At 37.7% G+C, this 24,537-nt stretch overlaps 1 protein-coding gene across 1 annotated transcript in view; it reads right to left on the bottom strand.

The window, feature by feature from the left end:
• LOC140172694 (hyalin-like) overlaps positions 1-12,397 on the bottom strand; it is a 34,942-nt gene extending 22,545 nt beyond the window's left edge. Inside the window, exons 1-3 of the mRNA XM_072195825.1 lie at positions 12,367-12,397; positions 11,922-12,041; positions 11,263-11,385 (exon numbers count right to left, since the gene is read on the bottom strand). Coding sequence (XP_072051926.1) covers positions 11,263-11,385; positions 11,922-12,041; positions 12,367-12,397 — 274 coding nt within the window. The remainder of the gene's footprint in view (positions 1-11,262; positions 11,386-11,921; positions 12,042-12,366) is intronic.
• Between the last annotated feature and the right edge of the window lie 12,140 nt (positions 12,398-24,537).

The raw sequence follows: 24,537 nt of genomic DNA, 5'->3' as shown, positions 1-24,537 counted from the left end.
ATATGGCTATATGCAGCTGTGAATTTCCCGCCCCCCCCCTTATGGCCAGGGTACCACGGGGATGGGTGGCTGGGACTTATACCAGGGCTAAATTTCAAAAATGTTAAAACTCCCGGCCAAGTCCCGGACCGACAGGAAACAACACATGGCCGGCCCTACAGGGACAAATTTTGTGTCAATGCCCGTCTGTTATAATAAACTGCCCGGCTATTTTTTCCGGGTACTCTGCACTGCAGCCAGGGGTTGGAGTGGGTCAGGGACTCAGGGTTTCAATTGACAAGTGCATTATCAACAGTCTTCATTTTCACGTGCATGAAATCTATAAGCTTAACTACTGAACATACGGGCCTATGCACCCCCCCACAATCATAATTACCTCACATCACTAGTATCACAGGGTCAGGCTTTCAATTGACAAGTGCATTATCAACAGCCTTGCATTTTCACGTGCATGAAATCTATAAGCTTAAATACTGAATATACAGGCCTATGTACCCCCCCCCTCAGCACACACACACAATCATAATTACTCACATCACTAGTATCACAGGGTCAGGCTTTCAATTGACAAGTGCATTATCAACAGCCTTGCATTTTCACGTGCATGAAATCTATAAGCTTAAATACTGAATATACAGGCCTATGTACCCCCCCCCTCAGCACACACACACAATCATAATTACTCACATCACTAGTATCACAGGGTCAGGGTTTCTAGTGACAAGTGCATTATCAACAGCATTGCATTTTCACGTGCATGAAATCTATAAGCTTAAATACTGAATATACAGGCCTATGTACCCCCCCCAGCACACACACACAATCATAATTACTCACATCACTAGTATCACAGGGTCAGGCTTTCTAGTGACAAGTGCATTATCAACAGCATTGCATTTTCACGTGCATGAAATCTATAAGCTTAACGTACAGGTCTATACCCCCCACAAACACACAATCATAATTACTCACATCACTAGTATCACAGACATTCAAATTCCATCATGAAATCTATTCGGCTTTCACAGTACACTGATTTTCAAGTTCAAACGCTAGCTCTTCAAAGGTGCTGAATTCGACCATCGTGCAAATCGCCAGATATCGTATGAGGAAATTACAATAGGGGCGCACATCACTGAAAATGATGCCAGTTTTTCTCTATAAAATGCTAATTAAAATCATTTAAACAATTTTTGATATCTGCCATCTGTGATACACTTGTAGGATTTAATATTACTAATCATTACCAATCCAAATTTATGCAAATTTCTGCTCATTTTAATGCTTACTTTTAGAATCTATGTTTGTTTCTTAGAATAAAAATAAATTAAGATTTGTTCCAAGTCTACCATGTTACAATACTGATAATTCAATAAAAAAACTTTTTAGACTGCAACAAGTCTGTCCTAAAACATTGTATTTATTTGGATAATGAATAGGAAATTCAAAATCATATTTGCTACACAAAGTAAAATTATTTGAAGTTTGAAATATATAGTGGACAAAATAAAGTCCAATTTGAAAGAATTTAATGTTATTACCTGAATTGTCTTTCACTAAACAATGCTGACTACTTGATTACACTAAGGACCTAGCACCAGACATTAATGTACTCTTACATTACCTGAATTGTCTTTCACTAAACAATGCTGACTACTTGATTACACTAAGGACCTAGCACCAGACATTAATGTACTCTTACATTACCTGAATTGTCTTTCACTAAACAATGCTGACTACTTGATTACACTAAGGACCTAGCACCAGACATTAATGTACTCTTACATTACCTGAATTGTCTTTCACTAAACAATGCTGACTACTTGATTACACTAAGGACCTAGCACCAGACATTAATGTACTCTTACATTACCTGGATTGTCTTTCACTAAACAATGCTGACTACTTGATTACACTAAGGACCTAGCACCAGACATTAATGTACTCTTACATTACCTGAATTGTCTTTCACTAAACAATGCTGACTACTTGATTACACTGAGGACCTAGCACCAGACATTAATGTACTCTTACATTACCTGAATTGTCTTTCACTAAACAATGCTGACTACTTGATTACACTAAGGACCTAGCACCAGACATTAATGTACTCTTACATTACCTGAATTGCCTTTCACTAAACAATGCTGACTACTTGATTACACTAAGGACCTAGCACCAGACATGAATGTACTCTTACATTACCTGAATTGTCTTTCACTAAACAATGCTGACTACTTGATTACACTAAGGACCTAGCACCAGACATTAATGTACTCTTACATTACCTGAATTGTCTTTCACTAAACAATGCTGACTACTTGATTACACTAAGGACCTAGCACCAGACATTAATGTACTCTTACATTACCTGAATTGTCTTTCACTAAACAATGCTGACTACTTGATTACACTGAGGACCTAGCACCAGACATTAATGTACTCTTACATTACCTGAATTGTCTTTCACTAAACAATGCTGACTACTTGATTACACTAAGGACCTAGCACCAGACATTAATGTACTCTTACATTACCTGAATTGCCTTTCACTAAACAATGCTGACTACTTGATTACACTAAGGACCTAGCACCAGACATTAATGTACTCTTACATTACCTGAATTGTCTTTCACTAAACAATGCTGACTACTTGATTACACTAAGGACCTAGCACCAGACATTAATGTACTCTTACATTACCTGAATTGTCTTTCACTAAACAATGCTGACTACTTGATTACACTAAGGACCTAGCACCAGACATTAATGTACTCTTACATTACCTGAATTGTCTTTCACTAAACAATGCTGACTACTTGATTACACTGAGGACCTAGCACCAGACATTAATGTACTCTTACATTACCTGAATTGTCTTTCACTAAACAATGCTGACTACTTGATTACACTAAGGACCTAGCACCAGACATTAATGTACTCTTACATTACCTGAATTGTCTTTCACTAAACAATGCTGACTACTTGATTACACTAAGGACCTAGCACCAGACATTAATACTCTTACATTACCTGAATTGTCTTTCACTAAACAATGCTGACTACTTGATTACACTAAGGACCTAGCACCAGACATTAATGTACTCTTACATTACCTGAATTGTCTTTCACTAAACAATGCTGACTACTTGATTACACTAAGGACCTAGCACCAGACATTAATGTACTCTTACATTACCTGAATTGTCTTTCACTAAACAATGCTGACTACTTGATTACACTAAGGACCTAGCACCAGACATTAATGTACTCTTACATTACCTGAATTGTCTTTCACTAAACAATGCTGACTACTTGATTACACTGAGGACCTAGCACCAGACATTAATGTACTCTTACATTACCTGAATTGTCTTTCACTAAACAATGCTGACTACTTGATTACACTAAGGGCCTAGCACCAGACATTAATGTACTCTTACATTACCTGAATTGTCTTTCACTAAACAATGCTGACTACTTGATTACACTAAGGACCTAGCACCAGACATTAATGTACTCTTACATTACCTGAATTGTCTTTCACTAAACAATGCTGACTACTTGATTAAACTAAGGACCTAGCACCAGACATTAATGTACTCTTACATTACCTGAATTGTCTTTCACTAAACAATGCTGACTACTTGATTACACTAAGGACCTAGCACCAGACATTAATGTACTCTTACATTACCCAAAATGCCTTTCACTAAACAATGCTGACTACTTGATTACACTAAGGACCTAGCACCAGACATTAATGTACTCTTACATTACCTGAATTGTCTTTCACTAAACAATGCTGACTACTTGATTACACTAAGGACCTAGCACCAGACATTAATGTACTCTTACATTACCTGAATTGTCTTTCACTAAACAATGCTGACTACTTGATTACACTAAGGACCTAGCACCAGACATTAATGTACTCTTACATTACCTGAATTGTCTTTCACTAAACAATGCTGACTACTTGATTACACTGAGGACCTAGCACCAGACATTAATGTACTCTTACATTACCTGAATTGTCTTTCACTAAACAATGCTGACTACTTGATTACACTAAGGACCTAGCACCAGACATTAATGTACTCTTACATTACCTGAATTGTCTTTCACTAAACAATGCTGACTACTTGATTACACTAAGGACCTAGCACCAGACATTAATGTACTCTTACATTACCTGAATTGTCTTTCACTAAACAATGCTGACTACTTGATTACACTAAGGACCTAGCACCAGACATTAATGTACTCTTACATTACCTGAATTGTCTTTCACTAAACAATGCTGACTACTTGATTACACTAAGGACCTAGCACCAGACATTAATGTACTCTTACATTACCTGAATTGTCTTTCACTAAACAATGCTGACTACTTGATTACACTAAGGACCTAGCACCAGACATTAATGTACTCTTACATTACCTGAATTGTCTTTCACTAAACAATGCTGACTACTTGATTACACTAAGGACCTAGCACCAGACATTAATGTACTCTTACATTACCTGAATTGTCTTTCACTAAACAATGCTGACTACTTGATTACACTAAGGACCTAGCACCAGACATTAATGTACTCTTACATTACCTGAATTGTCTTTCACTAAACAATGCTGACTACTTGATTACACTAAGGACCTAGCACCAGACATTAATGTACTCTTACATTACCTGAATTGTCTTTCACTAAACAATGCTGACTACTTGATTACACTAAGGACCTAGCACCAGACATTAATGTACTCTTACATTACCTGGATTGTCTTTCACTAAACAATGCTGACTACTTGATTACACTAAGGACCTAGCACCAGACATTAATGTACTCTTACATTACCTGAATTGTCTTTCACTAAACAATGCTGACTACTTGATTACACTGAGGACCTAGCACCAGACATTAATGTACTCTTACATTACCTGAATTGTCTTTCACTAAACAATGCTGACTACTTGATTACACTAAGGACCTAGCACCAGACATTAATGTACTCTTACATTACCTGAATTGCCTTTCACTAAACAATGCTGACTACTTGATTACACTAAGGACCTAGCACCAGACATGAATGTACTCTTACATTACCTGAATTGTCTTTCACTAAACAATGCTGACTACTTGATTACACTAAGGACCTAGCACCAGACATTAATGTACTCTTACATTACCTGAATTGTCTTTCACTAAACAATGCTGACTACTTGATTACACTAAGGACCTAGCACCAGACATTAATGTACTCTTACATTACCTGAATTGCCTTTCACTAAACAATGCTGACTACTTGATTACACTAAGGACCTAGCACCAGACATTAATGTACTCTTACATTACCTGAATTGTCTTTCACTAAACAATGCTGACTACTTGATTACACTGAGGACCTAGCACCAGACATTAATGTACTCTTACATTACCTGAATTGTCTTTCACTAAACAATGCTGACTACTTGATTACACTAAGGACCTAGCACCAGACATTAATGTACTCTTACATTACCTGAATTGCCTTTCACTAAACAATGCTGACTACTTGATTACACTAAGGACCTAGCACCAGACATTAATGTACTCTTACATTACCTGAATTGTCTTTCACTAAACAATGCTGACTACTTGATTACACTAAGGACCTAGCACCAGACATTAATGTACTCTTACATTACCTGAATTGTCTTTCACTAAACAATGCTGACTACTTGATTACACTAAGGACCTAGCACCAGACATTAATGTACTCTTACATTACCTGAATTGTCTTTCACTAAACAATGCTGACTACTTGATTACACTGAGGACCTAGCACCAGACATTAATGTACTCTTACATTACCTGAATTGTCTTTCACTAAACAATGCTGACTACTTGATTACACTAAGGACCTAGCACCAGACATTAATGTACTCTTACATTACCTGAATTGTCTTTCACTAAACAATGCTGACTACTTGATTACACTAAGGACCTAGCACCAGACATTAATGTACTCTTACATTACCTGAATTGTCTTTCACTAAACAATGCTGACTACTTGATTACACTAAGGACCTAGCACCAGACATTAATGTACTCTTACATTACCTGAATTGTCTTTCACTAAACAATGCTGACTACTTGATTACACTAAGGACCTAGCACCAGACATTAATGTACTCTTACATTACCTGAATTGTCTTTCACTAAACAATGCTGACTACTTGATTACACTAAGGACCTAGCACCAGACATTAATGTACTCTTACATTACCTGAATTGTCTTTCACTAAACAATGCTGACTACTTGATTACACTGAGGACCTAGCACCAGACATTAATGTACTCTTACATTACCTGAATTGTCTTTCACTAAACAATGCTGACTACTTGATTACACTAAGGGCCTAGCACCAGACATTAATGTACTCTTACATTACCTGAATTGTCTTTCACTAAACAATGCTGACTACTTGATTACACTAAGGACCTAGCACCAGACATTAATGTACTCTTACATTACCTGAATTGTCTTTCACTAAACAATGCTGACTACTTGATTACACTAAGGACCTAGCACCAGACATTAATGTACTCTTACATTACCTGAATTGTCTTTCACTAAACAATGCTGACTACTTGATTACACTAAGGACCTAGCACCAGACATTAATGTACTCTTACATTACCCAAAATGCCTTTCACTAAACAATGCTGACTACTTGATTACACTAAGGACCTAGCACCAGACATTAATGTACTCTTACATTACCTGAATTGTCTTTCACTAAACAATGCTGACTACTTGATTACACTAAGGACCTAGCACCAGACATTAATGTACTCTTACATTACCTGAATTGTCTTTCACTAAACAATGCTGACTACTTGATTACACTAAGGACCTAGCACCAGACATTAATGTACTCTTACATTACCTGAATTGTCTTTCACTAAACAATGCTGACTACTTGATTACACTGAGGACCTAGCACCAGACATTAATGTACTCTTACATTACCTGAATTGTCTTTCACTAAACAATGCTGACTACTTGATTACACTAAGGACCTAGCACCAGACATTAATGTACTCTTACATTACCTGAATTGTCTTTCACTAAACAATGCTGACTACTTGATTACACTAAGGACCTAGCACCAGACATTAATGTACTCTTACATTACCTGAATTGTCTTTCACTAAACAATGCTGACTACTTGATTACACTAAGGACCTAGCACCAGACATTAATGTACTCTTACATTACCTGAATTGTCTTTCACTAAACAATGCTGACTACTTGATTACACTAAGGACCTAGCACCAGACATTAATGTACTCTTACATTACCTGAATTGTCTTTCACTAAACAATGCTGACTACTTGATTACACTAAGGACCTAGCACCAGACATTAATGTACTCTTACATTACCTGAATTGTCTTTCACTAAACAATGCTGACTACTTGATTCAGTGGCGTAACTTTGGTTCAGGGTGCCCGGGGGCGAAAGTAGATCGGGTGCCCCTAACCAATGGTGTGCATGGTGCAAAGCCCCCCCCCCCACCCCACCCCACCCCACCCGGACAAAAAAATGAAAGAGAAAAGTGCTCTTCCGACAAAAATTGAAAGGGAAAATCGGGAACGCAAAGGAAAAGAAAAGGGACAACTTGAAGCCCGTTTTCACCAAAATTCATCCCGATCATGGGCCAAAATAGTGCAAAATACAAAAGATTTGCGCGCTGCTCGCGGGCACAATGTCCCTATTATACTTTGATCAGCTCGTAATAGGCGGGACTTGTTAGGCTTTTACCACTACGCCAAAAGTAGACTAAGAGAGCCATTATTTGACCTGTCCGGCCTATATTTTGTGTGTTAAAGAAAGTAGACAAAGTATAGGACTTGCATTAGTAATTTGTGATGCTTCTGGAGAGGTGTGACAAAATAATTCTCAAAGTAAAATATTTTGATATTAATCCGCGACGTTATAAGGCCCGCCGATTAGGAGCTGATCAAAGTATAAGCCCTTTCCACCCAGATCATGGGCCCAAATAGCGTAAAATACAAACATTTTGCTCGCTACGCCCGCACATTGTCTCAATAAAGCCTTTTTGGGACGATCAAAGACTTAAATGTACATACTCTCTCTAAGAAAATGTATAATTCCCTCTGAAAATACCGGGTCAAAATTATGCAAGCGCAAAATTGCTTTCGTTTTTGCCCTCAAATATTACCCCCCGACCAAGAAAGCTTGCTATGCCCTTGATTGAAAGCCATATATACCTACCGAATAACTTTTAAAAAAATAGTGTTTCCGATCAAATTAATTTCATCTTTCAATGAACTTCATGTTAACAAAGAATGTTTTCATCTTCTCCAATGGCTTTACTTTTCAAGATTTATCACTGAGCTGCAGTGACGTAGCTAGAGGTTGTGGCGCCCGGGAGCAAGAGTACAAAATACCCCTTCTTCCTAAAACAATTGCGCGCGGGCGCGCGAATTGTCAGGCTTAAATACCACTAATTTGGTATAATCAAGTTGAATTTTGGTCTTTCAAATGACAAGTTAAGGTGCACTGCGCGCGAAGCGCTGAAAATTTTGTGTTGAGGGGGCACCCAAATGAAGATTAATTCTCTCCATGGTAGGTAAAGGTGTCCACTTCGTTCCTATAACAAAGTATTATCGTGTCGAAATGCATGTGTATCCAGGCCTGGCCAGGGTGCCCCTTAGCCCGGGTGCCCGGGGGCGCGGCCCCCCAGAGCCCATAGGAGTTACGCCACTGACTTGATTACACTGAGGACCTAGCACCAGACATTAATGTACTCTTACATTACCTGAATTGTCTTTCACTAAACAATGCTGACTACTTGATTACACTAAGGACCTAGCACCAGACATTAATGTACTCTTACATTACCTGAATTGTCTTTCACTAAACAATGCTGACTACTTGATTACACTAAGGACCTAGCACCAGACATTAATGTACTCTTACATTACCTGAATTGCCTTTCACTAAACAATGCTGACTACTTGATTACACTAAGGACCTAGCACCAGACATTAATGTACTCTTACATTACCTGAATTGTCTTTCACTAAACAATGCTGACTACTTGATTACACTAAGGACCTAGCACCAGACATTAATGTACTCTTACATTACCTGAATTGCCTTTCACTAAACAATGCTGACTACTTGATTACACTGAGGACCTAGCACCAGACATTAATGTACTCTTACATTACCTGAATTGTCTTTCACTAAACAATGCTGACTACTTGATTACACTAAGGACCTAGCACCAGACATTAATGTACTCTTACATTACCTGAATTGTCTTTCACTAAACAATGCTGACTACTTGATTACACTAAGGACCTAGCACCAGACATTAATGTACTCTTACATTACCTGAATTGCCTTTCACTAAACAATGCTGACTACTTGATTACACTGAGGACCTAGCACCAGACATTAATGTACTCTTACATTACCTGAATTGTCTTTCACTAAACAATGCTGACTACTTGATTACACTAAGGACCTAGCACCAGACATTAATGTACTCTTACATTACCTGAATTGTCTTTCACTAAACAATGCTGACTACTTGATTACACTGAGGACCTAGCACCAGACATTAATGTACTCTTACATTACCTGAATTGTCTTTCACTAAACAATGCTGACTACTTGATTACACTAAGGACCTAGCACCAGACATTAATGTACTCTTACATTACCTGAATTGCCTTTCACTAAACAATGCTGACTACTTGATTACACTGAGGACCTAGCACCAGACATTAATGTACTCTTACATTACCTGAATTGCCTTTCACTAAACAATGCTGACTACTTGATTACACTAAGGACCTAGCACCAGACATTAATGTACTCTTACATTACCTGAATTGCCTTTCACTAAACAATGCTGACTACTTGATTACACTAAGGACCTAGCACCAGACATTAATGTACTCTTACATTACCTGAATTGTCTTTCACTAAACAATGCTGACTACTTGATTACACTAAGGACCTAGCACCAGACATTAATGTACTCTTACATTACCTGAATTGTCTTTCACTAAACAATGCTGACTACTTGATTACACTGAGGACCTAGCACCAGACATTAATGTACTCTTACATTACCTGAATTGTCTTTCACTAAACAATGCTGACTACTTGATTACACTAAGGACCTAGCACCAGACATTAATGTACTCTTACATTACCTGAATTGTCTTTCACTAAACAATGCTGACTACTTGATTACACTAAGGACCTAGCACCAGACATTAATGTACTCTTACATTACCTGAATTGTCTTTCACTAAACAATGCTGACTACTTGATTACACTAAGGACCTAGCACCAGACATTAATGTACTCTTACATTACCTGAATTGTCTTTCACTAAACAATGCTGACTACTTGATTACACTGAGGACCTAGCACCAGACATGAATGTACTCTTACATTATCTGGAATGTTATGCTCAGAATCTGGCAAATCGATGTCTATTTATCTAAACAAAGTGTTAACTCTCTTCACGCGGGTGTCGACTGCAGACGACATGTTTCAAAAATTTCTTAAAAATTCAAAAATTTCAGAAATGTAAATTTTCCTGACCATATTTGGAATCAACATGAAAATTGCATTAAAATGAGTACAAACAAGCCTGGTATTGGTTCTACTTCTTAAGATAGCTCTTGATATTTTGAAAAAATATTTCAAAACTTGATCGTTTTCCGTTGAAGCACATGGATAGCACGCAGAGTATTTTAATACTCTTAAAAGAATTATATATTACTGCGTGAAAGTCAGACGAGCCCCACCAAATGCTTGCATACTATATCTTCAATTAGTGAACATTGGGTTCGTGATAATTTAAAATATAAGTTCGTCTTTTTCTCTGTCACGATCCACCTATGCATTAGTAACCAGTCGGCAGTGAAATTGTCATGGAACAATGCGGATGATGTCAACAAATTGCTGCACAACTAATTATACAAGGCTTTAATCAGATATCGTAATTGTTTTTAATTGAGCAGCGGTGAACCATTAAATTGTTGCATCTACCTGAGTAACCAGTAAATGGTTAGTTTGTCAAACATACTATATTAAAGCATATCACTTTCTTGACAGAAAGCATTTTCGTCATGAGGCGACCGAACAAGGGTGTTATCATTATTTGAACCTTCGGCAAACATTATATTTTAAAGGATGTAGGCTAGTATAAACTACTACTTACCAATATTACACATAGCACCTTGAAAGCACCCCGAACATACGCAGGTGTAGTCCGTGCAGCTATTGGGTACGGCTTGGCAGATAGCGCCATTCTGACATTTGTGGTTTTGGCACTGGTCCACTCCTGCAAGAAGAGCGAATTAACAAAAGTGATTAAATTATTTTGAGGATGTTCTTCGGTTTAGGACATACCAGGAAGCGTTTACTTGCACACATGCAAACATGCAAACATGCTCGAAACGTTTCGGGAAGAGAAGATTCTTCAACCCACTTCGGAACTTACCGAGTGTAGTAACCACTAACCCAATCACGAAAGATTTGAATCAAATCCGCATAGGGTGAGCAAATTACAAAGAGGTGGAGAAATAAGTCTGGTTTTCTTGCTTGCATTACACGGTATTTATCAGATTGCTAATTTTGTTAACCCCCTAAGCACTACCTGCCGATCTAACATTGCCTCTGATTGGTCAATTACATGATATCTTCACTTTAATCACCAATCACAATGGAGCTTTGTAAATAATTCACCCCAATTTATTTGCGTGGTGAAATTATTCTAACCATGCTAACAATGTTGCTGATTGGTCCAATTGATAATAAAAACCTTATTTTGGCCAATCGGCAGGTAGTTCTGAATCCCACAATCTGGTGGATACTCACTGTTTTCGCAGTACTGTCCGTAAAAGCATGGAGAGCATGAACATTGATACAGTGTGGTAGATCCAGGAAAGGCAATACATGCAGCAGCATTCTGACATAGATTCCCCTGACATGGATTGGCTGAAAATAAACATATTGCATCATTTTTATCCAAAACGTAGACATAGACCGTCCTCAACAGAGACGAAAGTTATTTTCGTCTCATGTCCTTAGGGTCTCATAACCCTTTTCAGGTTATCCACTGTTGAAAAGTAAACATGACATATACCAACTATAATTGAAGACCTAATTAAATAAAAATTCCTTTAAAAAAGGAATAGGGCGCCCAATGGGAGCTTTGACGTGATGTGCTGAAATTCGGGAGGGGGTACTCCCACTTTGGAGGTGACGCGTATGTAGGGAGACCCCCTTTTTCACCATCGCTGTCACCAAAAGACCCCATTACCAGCCCATGCTCTGTCTCCCAAACACCCCATATTTTGCCTTTAGATCTGTCACCCAAAGACCTACCCAGACCCTAATATTTCCATCTGAATAGAAACGAGTCGTCTATCACTGATTTTCGAGGCTTCTTTTGGCTCTCACCCAAAGACCCCATTAAAATATTCTCAACCAATTTCTCCCTAATTTAGATCCAAACGGTCCCTCTCTCACCCAATGACCCCATATTTTGTACACTAATTTTGCTCTCACAGAATGCCAAAAATCATGCTCTCAGGCTTGCAATTACCTTATATCTTTTATAATTTTGCTATCACCGGATGCCCCTTACTGGTCAGCCCTACACCTATATCCATTTCATAGTGGAGTTCTACCCCGGGGCTGAAATGTAACCGTTTGGATACAGTTTTTTTTCTTTAAAACAATCATGTAACATAAAGAAAGATTAGGAAAAGTAAAGCATTTTTATTGCAGTGAGAGAGGTGTCAACTCGTACTGCATGGGACGAAAGAGGGTTGGTTTCAAATAAAAAGGAATAAAAATCTTACCATTTAAGTTACTATTGTTAGGAAATCATGTTGTGGGGGTTGTTGGAGCATAGGACATATTATGATAATTGATTTAACGGAAAGTCGCCGCGGATATCAGGTTTTAAGAGCATTTGAACTTGTTTAACATGCTTAATAAGCGACACAAAAGTCACGGTGTATTGGGTGTTTTTATTAACCCAATAATTTTGTATTTCAAACAAAGATGACAAGCCTATACGGGATTTTAATGATTTTGGTAAAGGTAACTGTTTTGAATAACACGTGCGCCCTTCACCTGGATCATAGGTCTACTCTGCGATCGTAATAGCGCCATCTCTCTATAAGGTTAAAGGTCTAGGTTTATTTGGTGTTTTTATAAGTCCATTAATTTTGTACTTCAAACAAAGATTATACCCACAAGATTTCATCCCGTGCATATTTGTAAACAATAATAAAAACAAATCCAAGCAAATTGTGGTTTTATTTCTAAGCTGGGCATACTTTAAGCAAAACAATTGCGAAGTAAATCTAGCAAGAGTGAAATTAGAAGCTTTTCGCAAAGTCATGCCAATAAAGTGCCCCAGCCGTAGCTGGCGCCCTAACTGGCGCCCTAAAAAGACTGGTTTGCGTATGACGTCCTGTCAACCAGGCCAAACATACGGTACTGCGCAGATCAGCAACCAATCACGTCGCGCCTTTGCCCTGACGTCAGACGCAACTATTAATTATTAATTCGGTCTTCAAAATATGCCATGGGTCAGTACTCAGTACCGGTACATGTCATATACGTTATTTGTTTACGAACTTTTACATCTGTTCTGATTTTTTAGCAAGAAGAATTGGTATTTAGTACATTTTTCATTAAAGAGAAATGCCAGAAAAGGTATAGGACACCTAAACACCAAAGTAAACACATAAACACCAAGGCTAAACACCTGAGAGTATTTAGATCACAACATTCAACGCGAGAAAGTAAACACACCAAATGTTTACAAAGTAAACACACATGCATTTACCAAACAATTATGAGAGTAAACACGTTGGATGTTTAGAATCTTTATACTCTCGTGCGTTATACTCTTTGTATTTATGTGTTTACTTTGGTGTTTAGGTGTCCTATATCTTTACTGTGTAAATGAAAAATTAAACGCCTAGTAGTGTTTAAAAAGTGTTACAAAATCCTAAAGACTTGGGTTTACAGTGTAACATACGCAAGTATAAAAAGTTAATACTTATTGTCCCAATTTTTGGAAGACAATAATTCCAAACCTTTATGCCTACATTATAACTGTCCAACTGTAATCTGGTAATACGTGTTGCAAACAAAGTCTGACACAAACTTCTAAGACAAATTTGACACAAATGAAGTATATATATGTATAGTCTGACGATCGCCGTGAGGCGTGAAACTACTAGTTACTAAATGCTGAATATTATTTAGCCAAAATTGTTTTATTAAATTAGCTCTACCTTGTTAAAAATTGGTATTGAGCACTGTGAAACGACTATCGAGTGACTATTTATGTTATGTATTGTATTAGGTATGTGCAGAACATAATTAAGGCCTACGCTACTTTTTCAGCTTCAAAATATTGATAAATAAGTTTTTGAAGTTTTTTTTACAAGAAGTTATGCCTTGTTAAAAGGGCATTTCGTGATTCACAGCCTCATCAAGTTGAGATATCACTGGAAACCTGTGGCTACATAATGTTATGTACCAAAATTTTCTTGCAGATTTTATTAAATTCGTTTAGCAAAAATATCGTCGAATTTGAATTTCGTTCTGGTATACCAGAACGAAATTACAACAGTGGCCTATGGAGCAGTGTTAATACACACAATCATGCATAACTAGCAAACGCAAAATCGAAATCAACTGAAATTTTGGGAATAAGCTTTTTCGTGCATATCTACTGAAAAATGTCATAAAAAGGATCACAAAATCCTCCTTTAAGTGTGTATGACGTAACTTAGGCTACAGAAACACGCATCGCACACTAGCATAATATAACATGAAATTGCAATGGAAACGTAACATGCATAGGCAGATAACCCAAAAAAACCTCCGGACTATAACATGCCTGTCCGGGGACTTGAACCCCAGACGTAAGGATCTTACCTTGCCGCATCTGTACGGTTATCGTGAACGAACATGAACTGGCTGTGAAGCTTCCAATACTTTCCAGCCAAAAGTACGCCACAGTATACGGTGATCCTGACACGGGGAAGGTAGCCCTAGGACCAAGTCCAGTTAAAACCTGTCCTGTGTTATCTCTAATATCGCTGATTGTGTATACGATGACGCTACCGGGAACCGAAGGTGTAGCTGTTGGCACTGTCCAGTCAACGGTGGCCGAGGTTCCGTCAGTTGTTTCAACTATGTCACCAGGGCAGTTGGAAACTATTGGCTCTATAATATACATTTACATAAGAATTAGTAAATTGGATATAAATTGGATGTAATTGTGCAAAATCTCAATACAATCTGATGTTTGGTATAATAGAATAAGTAACATTTCAGTATAATTTAATTAAGGACAGCCTATCCCAGGACAGGTGCCTATCTATTGACGGGGCTGACCCGATGTTTACCGGGTCAAAATTCGTACAAAATTTGCAGTTTTAATCAGGGCTGGATTTACCTTTTGGGGGGCCCTGGGCCAGGCAAAATTTTGGAGGCCCTAAACTCACCAATAGGCAAAGTATTGCTTACATAAGATCTTCAGTGGTGGCAGATGCATTAAAATTTATAGAGGGGGTAGGATATTCGCGCGCTTCATGCTCGAAATTTTTTAACTTTCAGACTATTGTAGCCCAAAATAAAGATGAATTTTGCTGGGGGGGGGGGGCAATGCGCAAACTTGTGCAATTTTACCCTATTTTTACCCTAAATTGTGGGGCTCTGGACCCGGGCCCATCTGGCCTAATGGTAAATCCGGCTCTGGTTGTAATGCTTAAATTGGTCAAAATGAGAATAGGTGCCTACGTTCATGTGACCTAACATTGGCTAACAAGAAGATGAACATCATAAATGTTGTTCAATTTTGTCCTGCTATCATCGAGCCAGGAGGATTGCCCCCCCCCCCTCGGTACCACATTGGCTTTAGGGAGCTCTCAATTCCTTCGGAAGGGCGGGGTCCCAAATTTACAAAAAATCGGCGCCATTAAAATGGTGACCCCCCTATTTTAGCAACAAATATTTTATGACCCCCCCCCCCACACCGATACACCTTACCCCATAAATAGGCTAAAATTGCATTGAAATAAGTCTTTTTGAATAAAATAGACACACTATGTGTGGTCATCTTGTGACTCCCTACATTTTGGTCATCAAAACTTTTCTTTCCAAACATTTATGACACCTCTTCCGAAGAAAATGAGAGCCTCCAAAATACTTCAATAAAGAGTTACGAAAACGAACACGAATAACATGAACGGAAAAGATACTATTGAAGACCATGATTGTATAATATAAGTCCATGGCGTTTTTAGTTTCAGTCGCTTTTTTCCATGATACAGAATTAAAGCCATAACTATACGATCTTTTAAAATAAATTTTGAGTATCTTCCCGCTTTCATTATTTAAAAAAAAAAAATTAAAGACACATCGTACGTTTGTGCGCTTTATGCACTTCAATACTTACGTTGCGCTGCCTGACCAGGAAGGTTGATCACAAGAATCACAAGAACACACACAACGGGCAACATCATCTTCATCTTGACGTTCTCCCGAGGCATTCGTCAACCATTAAAAGTGTCTGAATCTGCAATCGTCGGCAAACACAGCTCCTTCTGCGGCACGCGATGTTTTCGATAGTGCGTTGTTCAATTCCACAAGCCTTTTTCCAGGTGACATTGGGTGTAAGGAGTAGTTTATTCCACTTACCCTTTGTATGGGAATGAAGCTTGCCCAGATGAAAACTCACCACCTTACCCTACTCGGTACTTGGTGGGAATAAGATGAACTCCAACAATTGCTTGATTAATTAGGTGGTGCTTCGCAGCCAATAATAAATGCAGCCTTGTTTTTCAGTGGCATCGAATTGGACAAACATGGTCGCCCACGAAAACAAAATATCTGAGTGTCTCTCGTCCGAAACAATACGGTCTAATAGATAATTATAGATACTAGTCTGTATATGGTTTGCGATTTTGTGAAAGATAGAGTATTTTTGTGTAGTTTGTACAAAATTCACATACTTTCTAGAAACGCAATTCCGTCAATACTGTGACACTTGATACTTGGATGCCTTAGACATCGAATAAATTTTGTATAGTTATAATGATAAGTTTATATTTCATATTTTACAAATGGTTGAAAGCGCTAATTGGACCCGGAGTGATAGTTTTATTCTTTCGCACAATGTAATTGGGATATCGTAAATTTTAATGAGAATTTTAATAACAGAGTTAACCAGCAAACAAATTACGTATACTTTTTAATTAGGATTAGTAAACACAAAACGTTTTACAGCAAACATAATGTAATTTGCAATGTCACAGTTATATAAAGTATGTTTGTTTCATAACCACCAAGGTATTGGATATTTTGGGTTTGCCCTCTCCAGAAGTATTCAATTATAGCCTATTTTTACTTGCTCAAGTAGCATTTGATGTGAGAATTTGTTTGGGGTTCTTTTTTCATGCGCCTTTAAGTGCCTAAAATGGCTATAACGCCGTTTCCAGCCTTTGTCGCCATAGACTTTACATGTATAACGAAAAGGTCCATTAAAAAGACCCTTTCACGTGTGTAATAAAATGTGCAAAAAATGCTAATTGAGCAATGCACTCGTTTTTGAGAGGGGCTATACAAACTGTTTACATAGGTGAAAGGGTATAACACGTTTTAATAACATTTAAAGACTTTTTTGAAAACTTGCTGCAACACATTTATTCTGACATGTAACAAAAAATGTGTGCCGACAAGTTGCTTACAATAACATTTTGACATTTTACAGAATGCTGGTTCTGTGTTTTCTCATATAAAGCTTTTTCTCTTTTTAAAAACGTGTTCAAAACCCCGATATTACTTTTGAAGAAAACCAAAACACGTTTATAGGCCTAAAGTAGAAAGTTACCAATCGTTTTGCAATTGGAATAAAAACGAGTATTTAAGGGATAAAGAGGAGGTGATCTCAATTTTATGCAGTGGGTGTGTATTGCAATGGAGCTACTTGCTACAGTAGATAGCAAATTACATACGAAAACTTGCTCTCCTCAGTAGGTTCTGTAGTAGATAATAAAATAAATATAAAAGCTTGCTATCTATAGTAGATAGCAAATTATATATGAAAACTTACTATCTGCAGTAGATAGCAAATTACAAATGAATTCTGCTATTTGCAGTAGATAGCAAATTACAAATGAATTCTGCTATTTGCAGTAGATAGCAAATTACACAATGAAAACTGGCTATCTGCAGTAGGGGATAGACAACTTTGACGAAAATGGTCAAAAAATATAAAAAAAAGCCTAAAAATCGTACATCTCAGGGAGGCTAGCATCCGACAGGGGGTAAGAGGGGACAAGACTTCGCGAGAGGGGGGTGGCTGACTCCTTTGCCCTTGGCTACGCCACTGTTTTGATGAAGAAGCTCCTGTCCGATGCGCTTAATCACCACCAGCTGCACATAATATGTACCACTTTTACAAAAAAAAAATCAAAATTAAGATCATATAAAAGCGGTAATGGAATTAATCCTTTCAGTATTGTTTCAAGTTTAAAACATTTTTTTTCCAATTCAAATCTAAATACGAATAATATATGGTGCAAACGTGGTCAGAAGTTACGGTCCCAATTACGGTCAATGGCATTCGTAGAAACCTTCGTAGAGTATCGTATTTATCGTTGTTCTCACAAAATGATGAAATATATATGTGACGTGTCATGTCAAAAGGAGACACTTTTGGGCAGGATCGTAAATGGAGAAATAGCTAAATATCTGCTCGGGATGATTTTTTCACAATTTGGGTTTGTTGCAAATTTGTGATGTTATTAATGCTTAGAATATTGTCTGATAGTTTCAGACCGGAATATAACTGGCATCTTGTATTTTTCGAGACATTTTTAAGGTGATTCCTACTCTCAACATTGTCAATAATATTTTTAAAGGCCGATATCTCAATTTCCAATTTCATAATACCATAACTTCCGAACTCAATATCTTCGCTTAGGAATGTCAGATTTAATTGGGGAAAACGGCGTTGTGAAGCAAAATATCTCATTATTTAAGATATGTCAAAACCTCAAAATTGATGACCTGCCCAAAAGTGTCTCCTTTTGACATGACACGTCACATATGTAGATGGAAATTGATTCATATTGTTTCAATTTGTTACAAAGATAACGAAGGTCAAAATGGCAAAGAAACTTTTGGGCAACAGTGCATATATCATGTGGGCACGGTTATGACATGTATGTGAGCACCGAGCTTCACTAAGAAGTATGCGCGTTTGCTTAGCGTACCACGTGAGCGTACATGCGTAATTTCGTCGTGTCATTGTCGTATGCGTGTGCGTCTTTAGGCTCGGGTCATGACAACTCGCGCGCAGCTACACCCATTGTGACACCACAACAAACGCTACACATGCGATTCATATTTGACATAGTCAAAAAGTCGATTGCGAATTAATCAAGTTTTTTCTGCATTTTAGCAGTTTAGATTAAGTTTTATAGTCAGTTGTTAAGTACAACGATGCCTTCTATCTTATCGAAACAAAGGTAAGTTCCAAAATATTTATAAGTCTGTTAAATTGAAGTTAAAGCAACTTCGTTGTTTCGAGATTTGGATCACTGCCGTGACTGAATGTACAATGACAATGCCAGCGTCTTGTTAAATTTTAGATAATTATGCTCCTATTGAAAACTAATGTAAATTCGATTATCATTTTCGATGTTTAATAATAAGTTGAATCAATTACTATAGGTTAGCCTGTATTATTGCCTATTAGATCATGTCGATCCTGGATGCATCTTCAGAATCAGATTTGACCTATTATGCCGATATAATTTGAAGCGTCCATCGATAAACCAGCTAGAAAGCAAAGAATTGGCAAACGAAATACATTTCCTTTTTCAGTGGTCTTATAAGCATGATAAGTGAATCACTCTTTTGGGGAGTGAGTTTTTCACTCTTTTACATTTCGAGAGGTATAGATCTACACTTAAGCGCAGATAGTCAGTGATGGTGGTTATATTAGCGTATCCCATCCAAATCAATTTGATCTAGAATTAATTTAAAAAAAAGATAACACATTCACTGATTCAGATCAAATATACTCTGGTTTATCAAATTTGAGTTGGATTCTGGATCAATGTGATCTAAAATCGCATTTCATCTGGCAGATCTGATCCTGATCCAGATCAGTAGATAGGCCCAATTCGGGGTTACGGGGGTATTCGTGACGCAAAAATACATAATTTGTGCGTGACACTCACATTTATGTTTTCTTTTGTTCAAGGGGATTATGATAGGTACTGATCATAATATTGCTTTTTTTTTTAGTTCAAAGCCTCGATCATCTCGATGGCAATGGTTGACATCATGCTTTGGCATGAAATCCAAGAAAAACAAGTCCCGTGCCGAGGCCTACATTGTGGTAGATGTAAGTATAACAAATTCTATACCATTATTGCCAACATTTTAGAATACATTTTAGAATGTATAGGGGTTGACTCGTCGGGGTCATTATTCCAAAAAGCATATTTGATGCGGGTTTCTAAAGATAATTCTATATTGTTTATTTTTTGAGACCACCATAATACAATCAACCCTTAGGTTTAGGATTATGTTTAGGGTTAGGGTTAGGTTTAGGTTTAGGGTTAGGTTTAGCGTACCATAATGTAGGCATATGGTTTTGTTGGGGATATAATCGAGATGGTAAATTTAATCAAATTAACAAGCAACAAACATGACAAAGGAATATGTGTGTCCACTATAATAAAATTGTAACCTTTTTTATTCTCTGCAGGAGACATCTGCTCATCCCCACACGGCCATAGAAACCCAGTCTCAGACATCAGAGACATCACTTCATCCTCAGAAAGTGACTGAAGCAGCTCACTCAAGTCATGATATCACCACGGCTAATGCTCATCAGACAGTGCAAGAGTCTGTTATTCCCCAGACATCAGAGGAGACTACAAAGGACTTTGATATTCCTCAGAGTCAGTCGTCACACGTTCCTGTTCAGCAGACAACAGAGAACATTGATATTCCTCAGATTCCACATGCTACTGTTCAAGAGACCACAGGGGACTCTGATATTCCTCAGTCTACGGAGGTCCCATTTCAGCAGACAACAAATGACATTGTTGCCGACACTCCCAAAATTTCAGAGGCCCCTGTTCTGGAGACATCAGACAATGCTGATATTCCTCAAACTCCTGAGGTCCCTATACCTATTCAGCCAACAATAGAGGGCTCTGATATTCCTGAATCTCCTGTTCAGGAGACGGCATACAGCACTGGTAGCACCCAGACTCCAGAGGCCCCTGTTCAGCAGACAACAGAGAACTCTCATATTCCTCAGACGCCAGACATCCCTGCTCAGGAAACAAAGGACTCCGGCATTCCCGAGACTCCTGTTCAGCAAACAACAGATAACACTGTTGGTATCTACACCTCAGAAGTGCATGCTCAGCAGATAACAAAGGACACTGTTCATTCCCAAACACCAGAAGCCACTGCTAAGTCTCAGAAAACAGAAGATTCATCTCATCTACTGGCTCAATCCACCATTCCTGTACTTCGTTTGGGAATACATGTGATCCCTGATCGTCAGTCAAATATTGGCAGTGGCGCACAAGGCAGCGTATATATGGCTTCACTTGGCCCATCCGGTGGACTTTGCGTGATAAAACAGTTCAAGAAGCACGCTGACAAGCACTGGCTTAAAGAAGCCGAAATATTGTCCAAAATGGCAGGAAGCAAGTACTTTCCAAAGCTTTACGGGATAACAAAGAACGGTTGCATTGCAATGGAATTCCTCGGTCATGACACTTTAATTGATGCGCTGGAAGCAAATATTTTGCAAGCTGTCGACTGGATAGATGTTGCCATGAGTCTTACCAAAGGACTTCAAGATCTGCACAAGGCAGGATTCATTCATGGTGATCTCAAAGAACAAAACATTATGATAAATCAAAACAAGGGCAAGTGGCACGCGACTATTATAGACTTAGGGTTAGCAGAACCAATGAACCCACCTCCTAAACCATATCAAATGTCTCCAGCACAGATTAGCTACTATCAAAAGGTGTGTACTCATATTGCACCAGAAATCTTGGACTGTACCAGAGGTGTAAACGTAAAGGGTGATGTCTTTTCACTCGGTGTTTCCTTGTACATGATTGGAGACGTTACAGGTATTACACCTCTCATCAACTGGGCTACATGTTGCATAGATCCAGATCCAGCTAGTAGACCTGATATGAAGTGGATCATATCAATGCTAACTAAACTAAAAGATAAATGGAAGGCAAAGTAGTGCCTCCGGGAAGGGGGAGGGAGGAGGGAGGGTATTGGCATTAAGGGCTAATTAAGTAAGGCCTCTGGGAGGGGGTGAGTGGTCTTGGTATTGGGGAAATGTCTGGCCTCTGGGAGGAGGGACGGTCTTGGCATTGAGGGCTAAGTAAGGCCTGTGGGAGGGGAGGGTTTTGGCATTGAGGTTCGGTTCCCAGTTCCCATGCTCTTACAAATATGCGAGACACGTATCGACAATCAGGTAAAAGGGAATATGGAAGAGGGTTTCAAAAAGGGTGCCCCATTAGCTGTAAAATCATGAAAAAAAAACACCAAAAGGGCTAACTATCAAAATTAACTTTTGCTCGTGCAAAAACTCCTTGTGAAAATCTCATAAAGGTATCAAAACGTACTTCTGTTCAAAGGGCATCAATAATAAGGGTCTGCCCATCGTTAGGTCCTGCCAATTGGCACTTTCCCCTTTAATAAAATCATGTTATTAGTCTCATAAAAGGTGCATGGGAACTAGCATAACAATGCCAAGAGCCTAGCCAGTGGAGGGGTCAGGGAGGGGTATATGGGGGGGGGGGCACTCAAAATATATATTGTACACTGTACACATGTGTGACAAAACAAAAACAGTGAAAAGAGGTGTTTCTTTGACCAGTAACTCGGGTGACGGTTTAAAAACACTGTGACTGATTTTCAAGAAAAAAGGGCAGTTTTCTGAACTTGATCAATTCTAGGGTATAGATTTTCACAATTCATGTAAATATTACCAAGTCCAAAAAGGGTATATTTTTTGGTCAAAAACTTTAATTTAAGTTTAAATGGAAAAAATTTAGGGTAACATAATCTTGTTTAAGAGATATTTTGCTAGAATGGTGATACTCGTACAGGTTTTTTTTTCCACGCATGTGTATACACTAACAATGAGTGTTAGTATGGGGTAGGGAGTAGGGGATACTTATCAGAGGAACATTCAAACCAAAGTATTTCATAGCTACTCTACTCTGGCAAATTGCAAACAAGAGCAGCTCATGAAATGCAAGGTTCCAAAATCTTTGTTGAGATCATGTGATATTTTGTATTTGGTATTTTTGTTTGGGAAATGGGCTCAAATTTTCAGCATGGATTAATAATGTCACTTACCTCCACAAGATGAGTATAAAAATCATGAGGTAAAAATGTTTTACTGTGCAATATTTAAAAAAGTTTCAACTATGGTTAACAATTTATGTGAGTGCAAGAAATACATATGCAACATAGCTGTTTAAAAAAAAAAAACTTTTACATAATGCAAAAATGTTTGTTTCAAAAGTTACTTTTTCATTTTTCCGTTTTTATTTGTTTTCTTTGGTGACCTGTCACCCAGGAGAAACCAAATTAACAAATATTCTGAAAAAAATCATACTGTGTAACTAAAAACCTTCAAGAGCAAAAGGCAGTTACTTAGATATGCATCTTCTTTACACTCACATAAAATTAGAAAATGATTTAGGATCTTAATATCAAATTCACTGATATAACACATGTATTAATTAAATGTATTTATTTGACTCATTATGCACACTTTTCTGTGAATGTTATTTCAAATGAAAATTTATAATAAATATGTAATATAATTATGGAGACAATAAAATTTGACATGTCAAAATGTCAAATAAATAAATAAATAAGTCTGTCATTGTTGTTATCATGAAAAGGAAAGAAAAGAAAAGAAAAGAAAAGAAAAGAAAAGAAAAGAAAAGAAAAGAAAAGAAAAGAAAAGAAAAGAAAAGAAAAGAAAAAGAAAAGAAAAGAAAAGAAAAGGAAAGAAAAAAGAACAAATGAACAAAGAAAGAAAGAACAAACGAACAAACAAACAAACCAAAGAAAGAGAGAAAAAGAAAGAAAGAAATTGTCATCAAATTTTGCCCCCCCCTTGAAATCTGCCTTTCCCCCTTTGTCTCTCCTTTCTTCCCTGAAAAATAAACATAGGCCTATAATGACAATCTGCAATGCGCCGGTCTTATCTGATGTTGTGAAATTTTACTACATAGTTCTACCATGTTTCTACCAAAAGGTAAATTGTACACCAATCCAACTGAAAAATTAAAGTACAGAAATACAAAACAAAAACAATTTAAACATGTGATGCTGTATCCCCCCATGTATCATAATTGCAATAAGCAAACACTAT

This window comes from Amphiura filiformis, chromosome 16 (genome assembly GCF_039555335.1).
Source record: "Amphiura filiformis chromosome 16, Afil_fr2py, whole genome shotgun sequence".
Taxonomy (NCBI): Eukaryota; Metazoa; Echinodermata; class Ophiuroidea; order Amphilepidida; family Amphiuridae; genus Amphiura; species Amphiura filiformis.
Note: the sequence above shows the minus strand (reverse complement) of the source record. Positions and strands in the feature narration are given on the sequence as shown.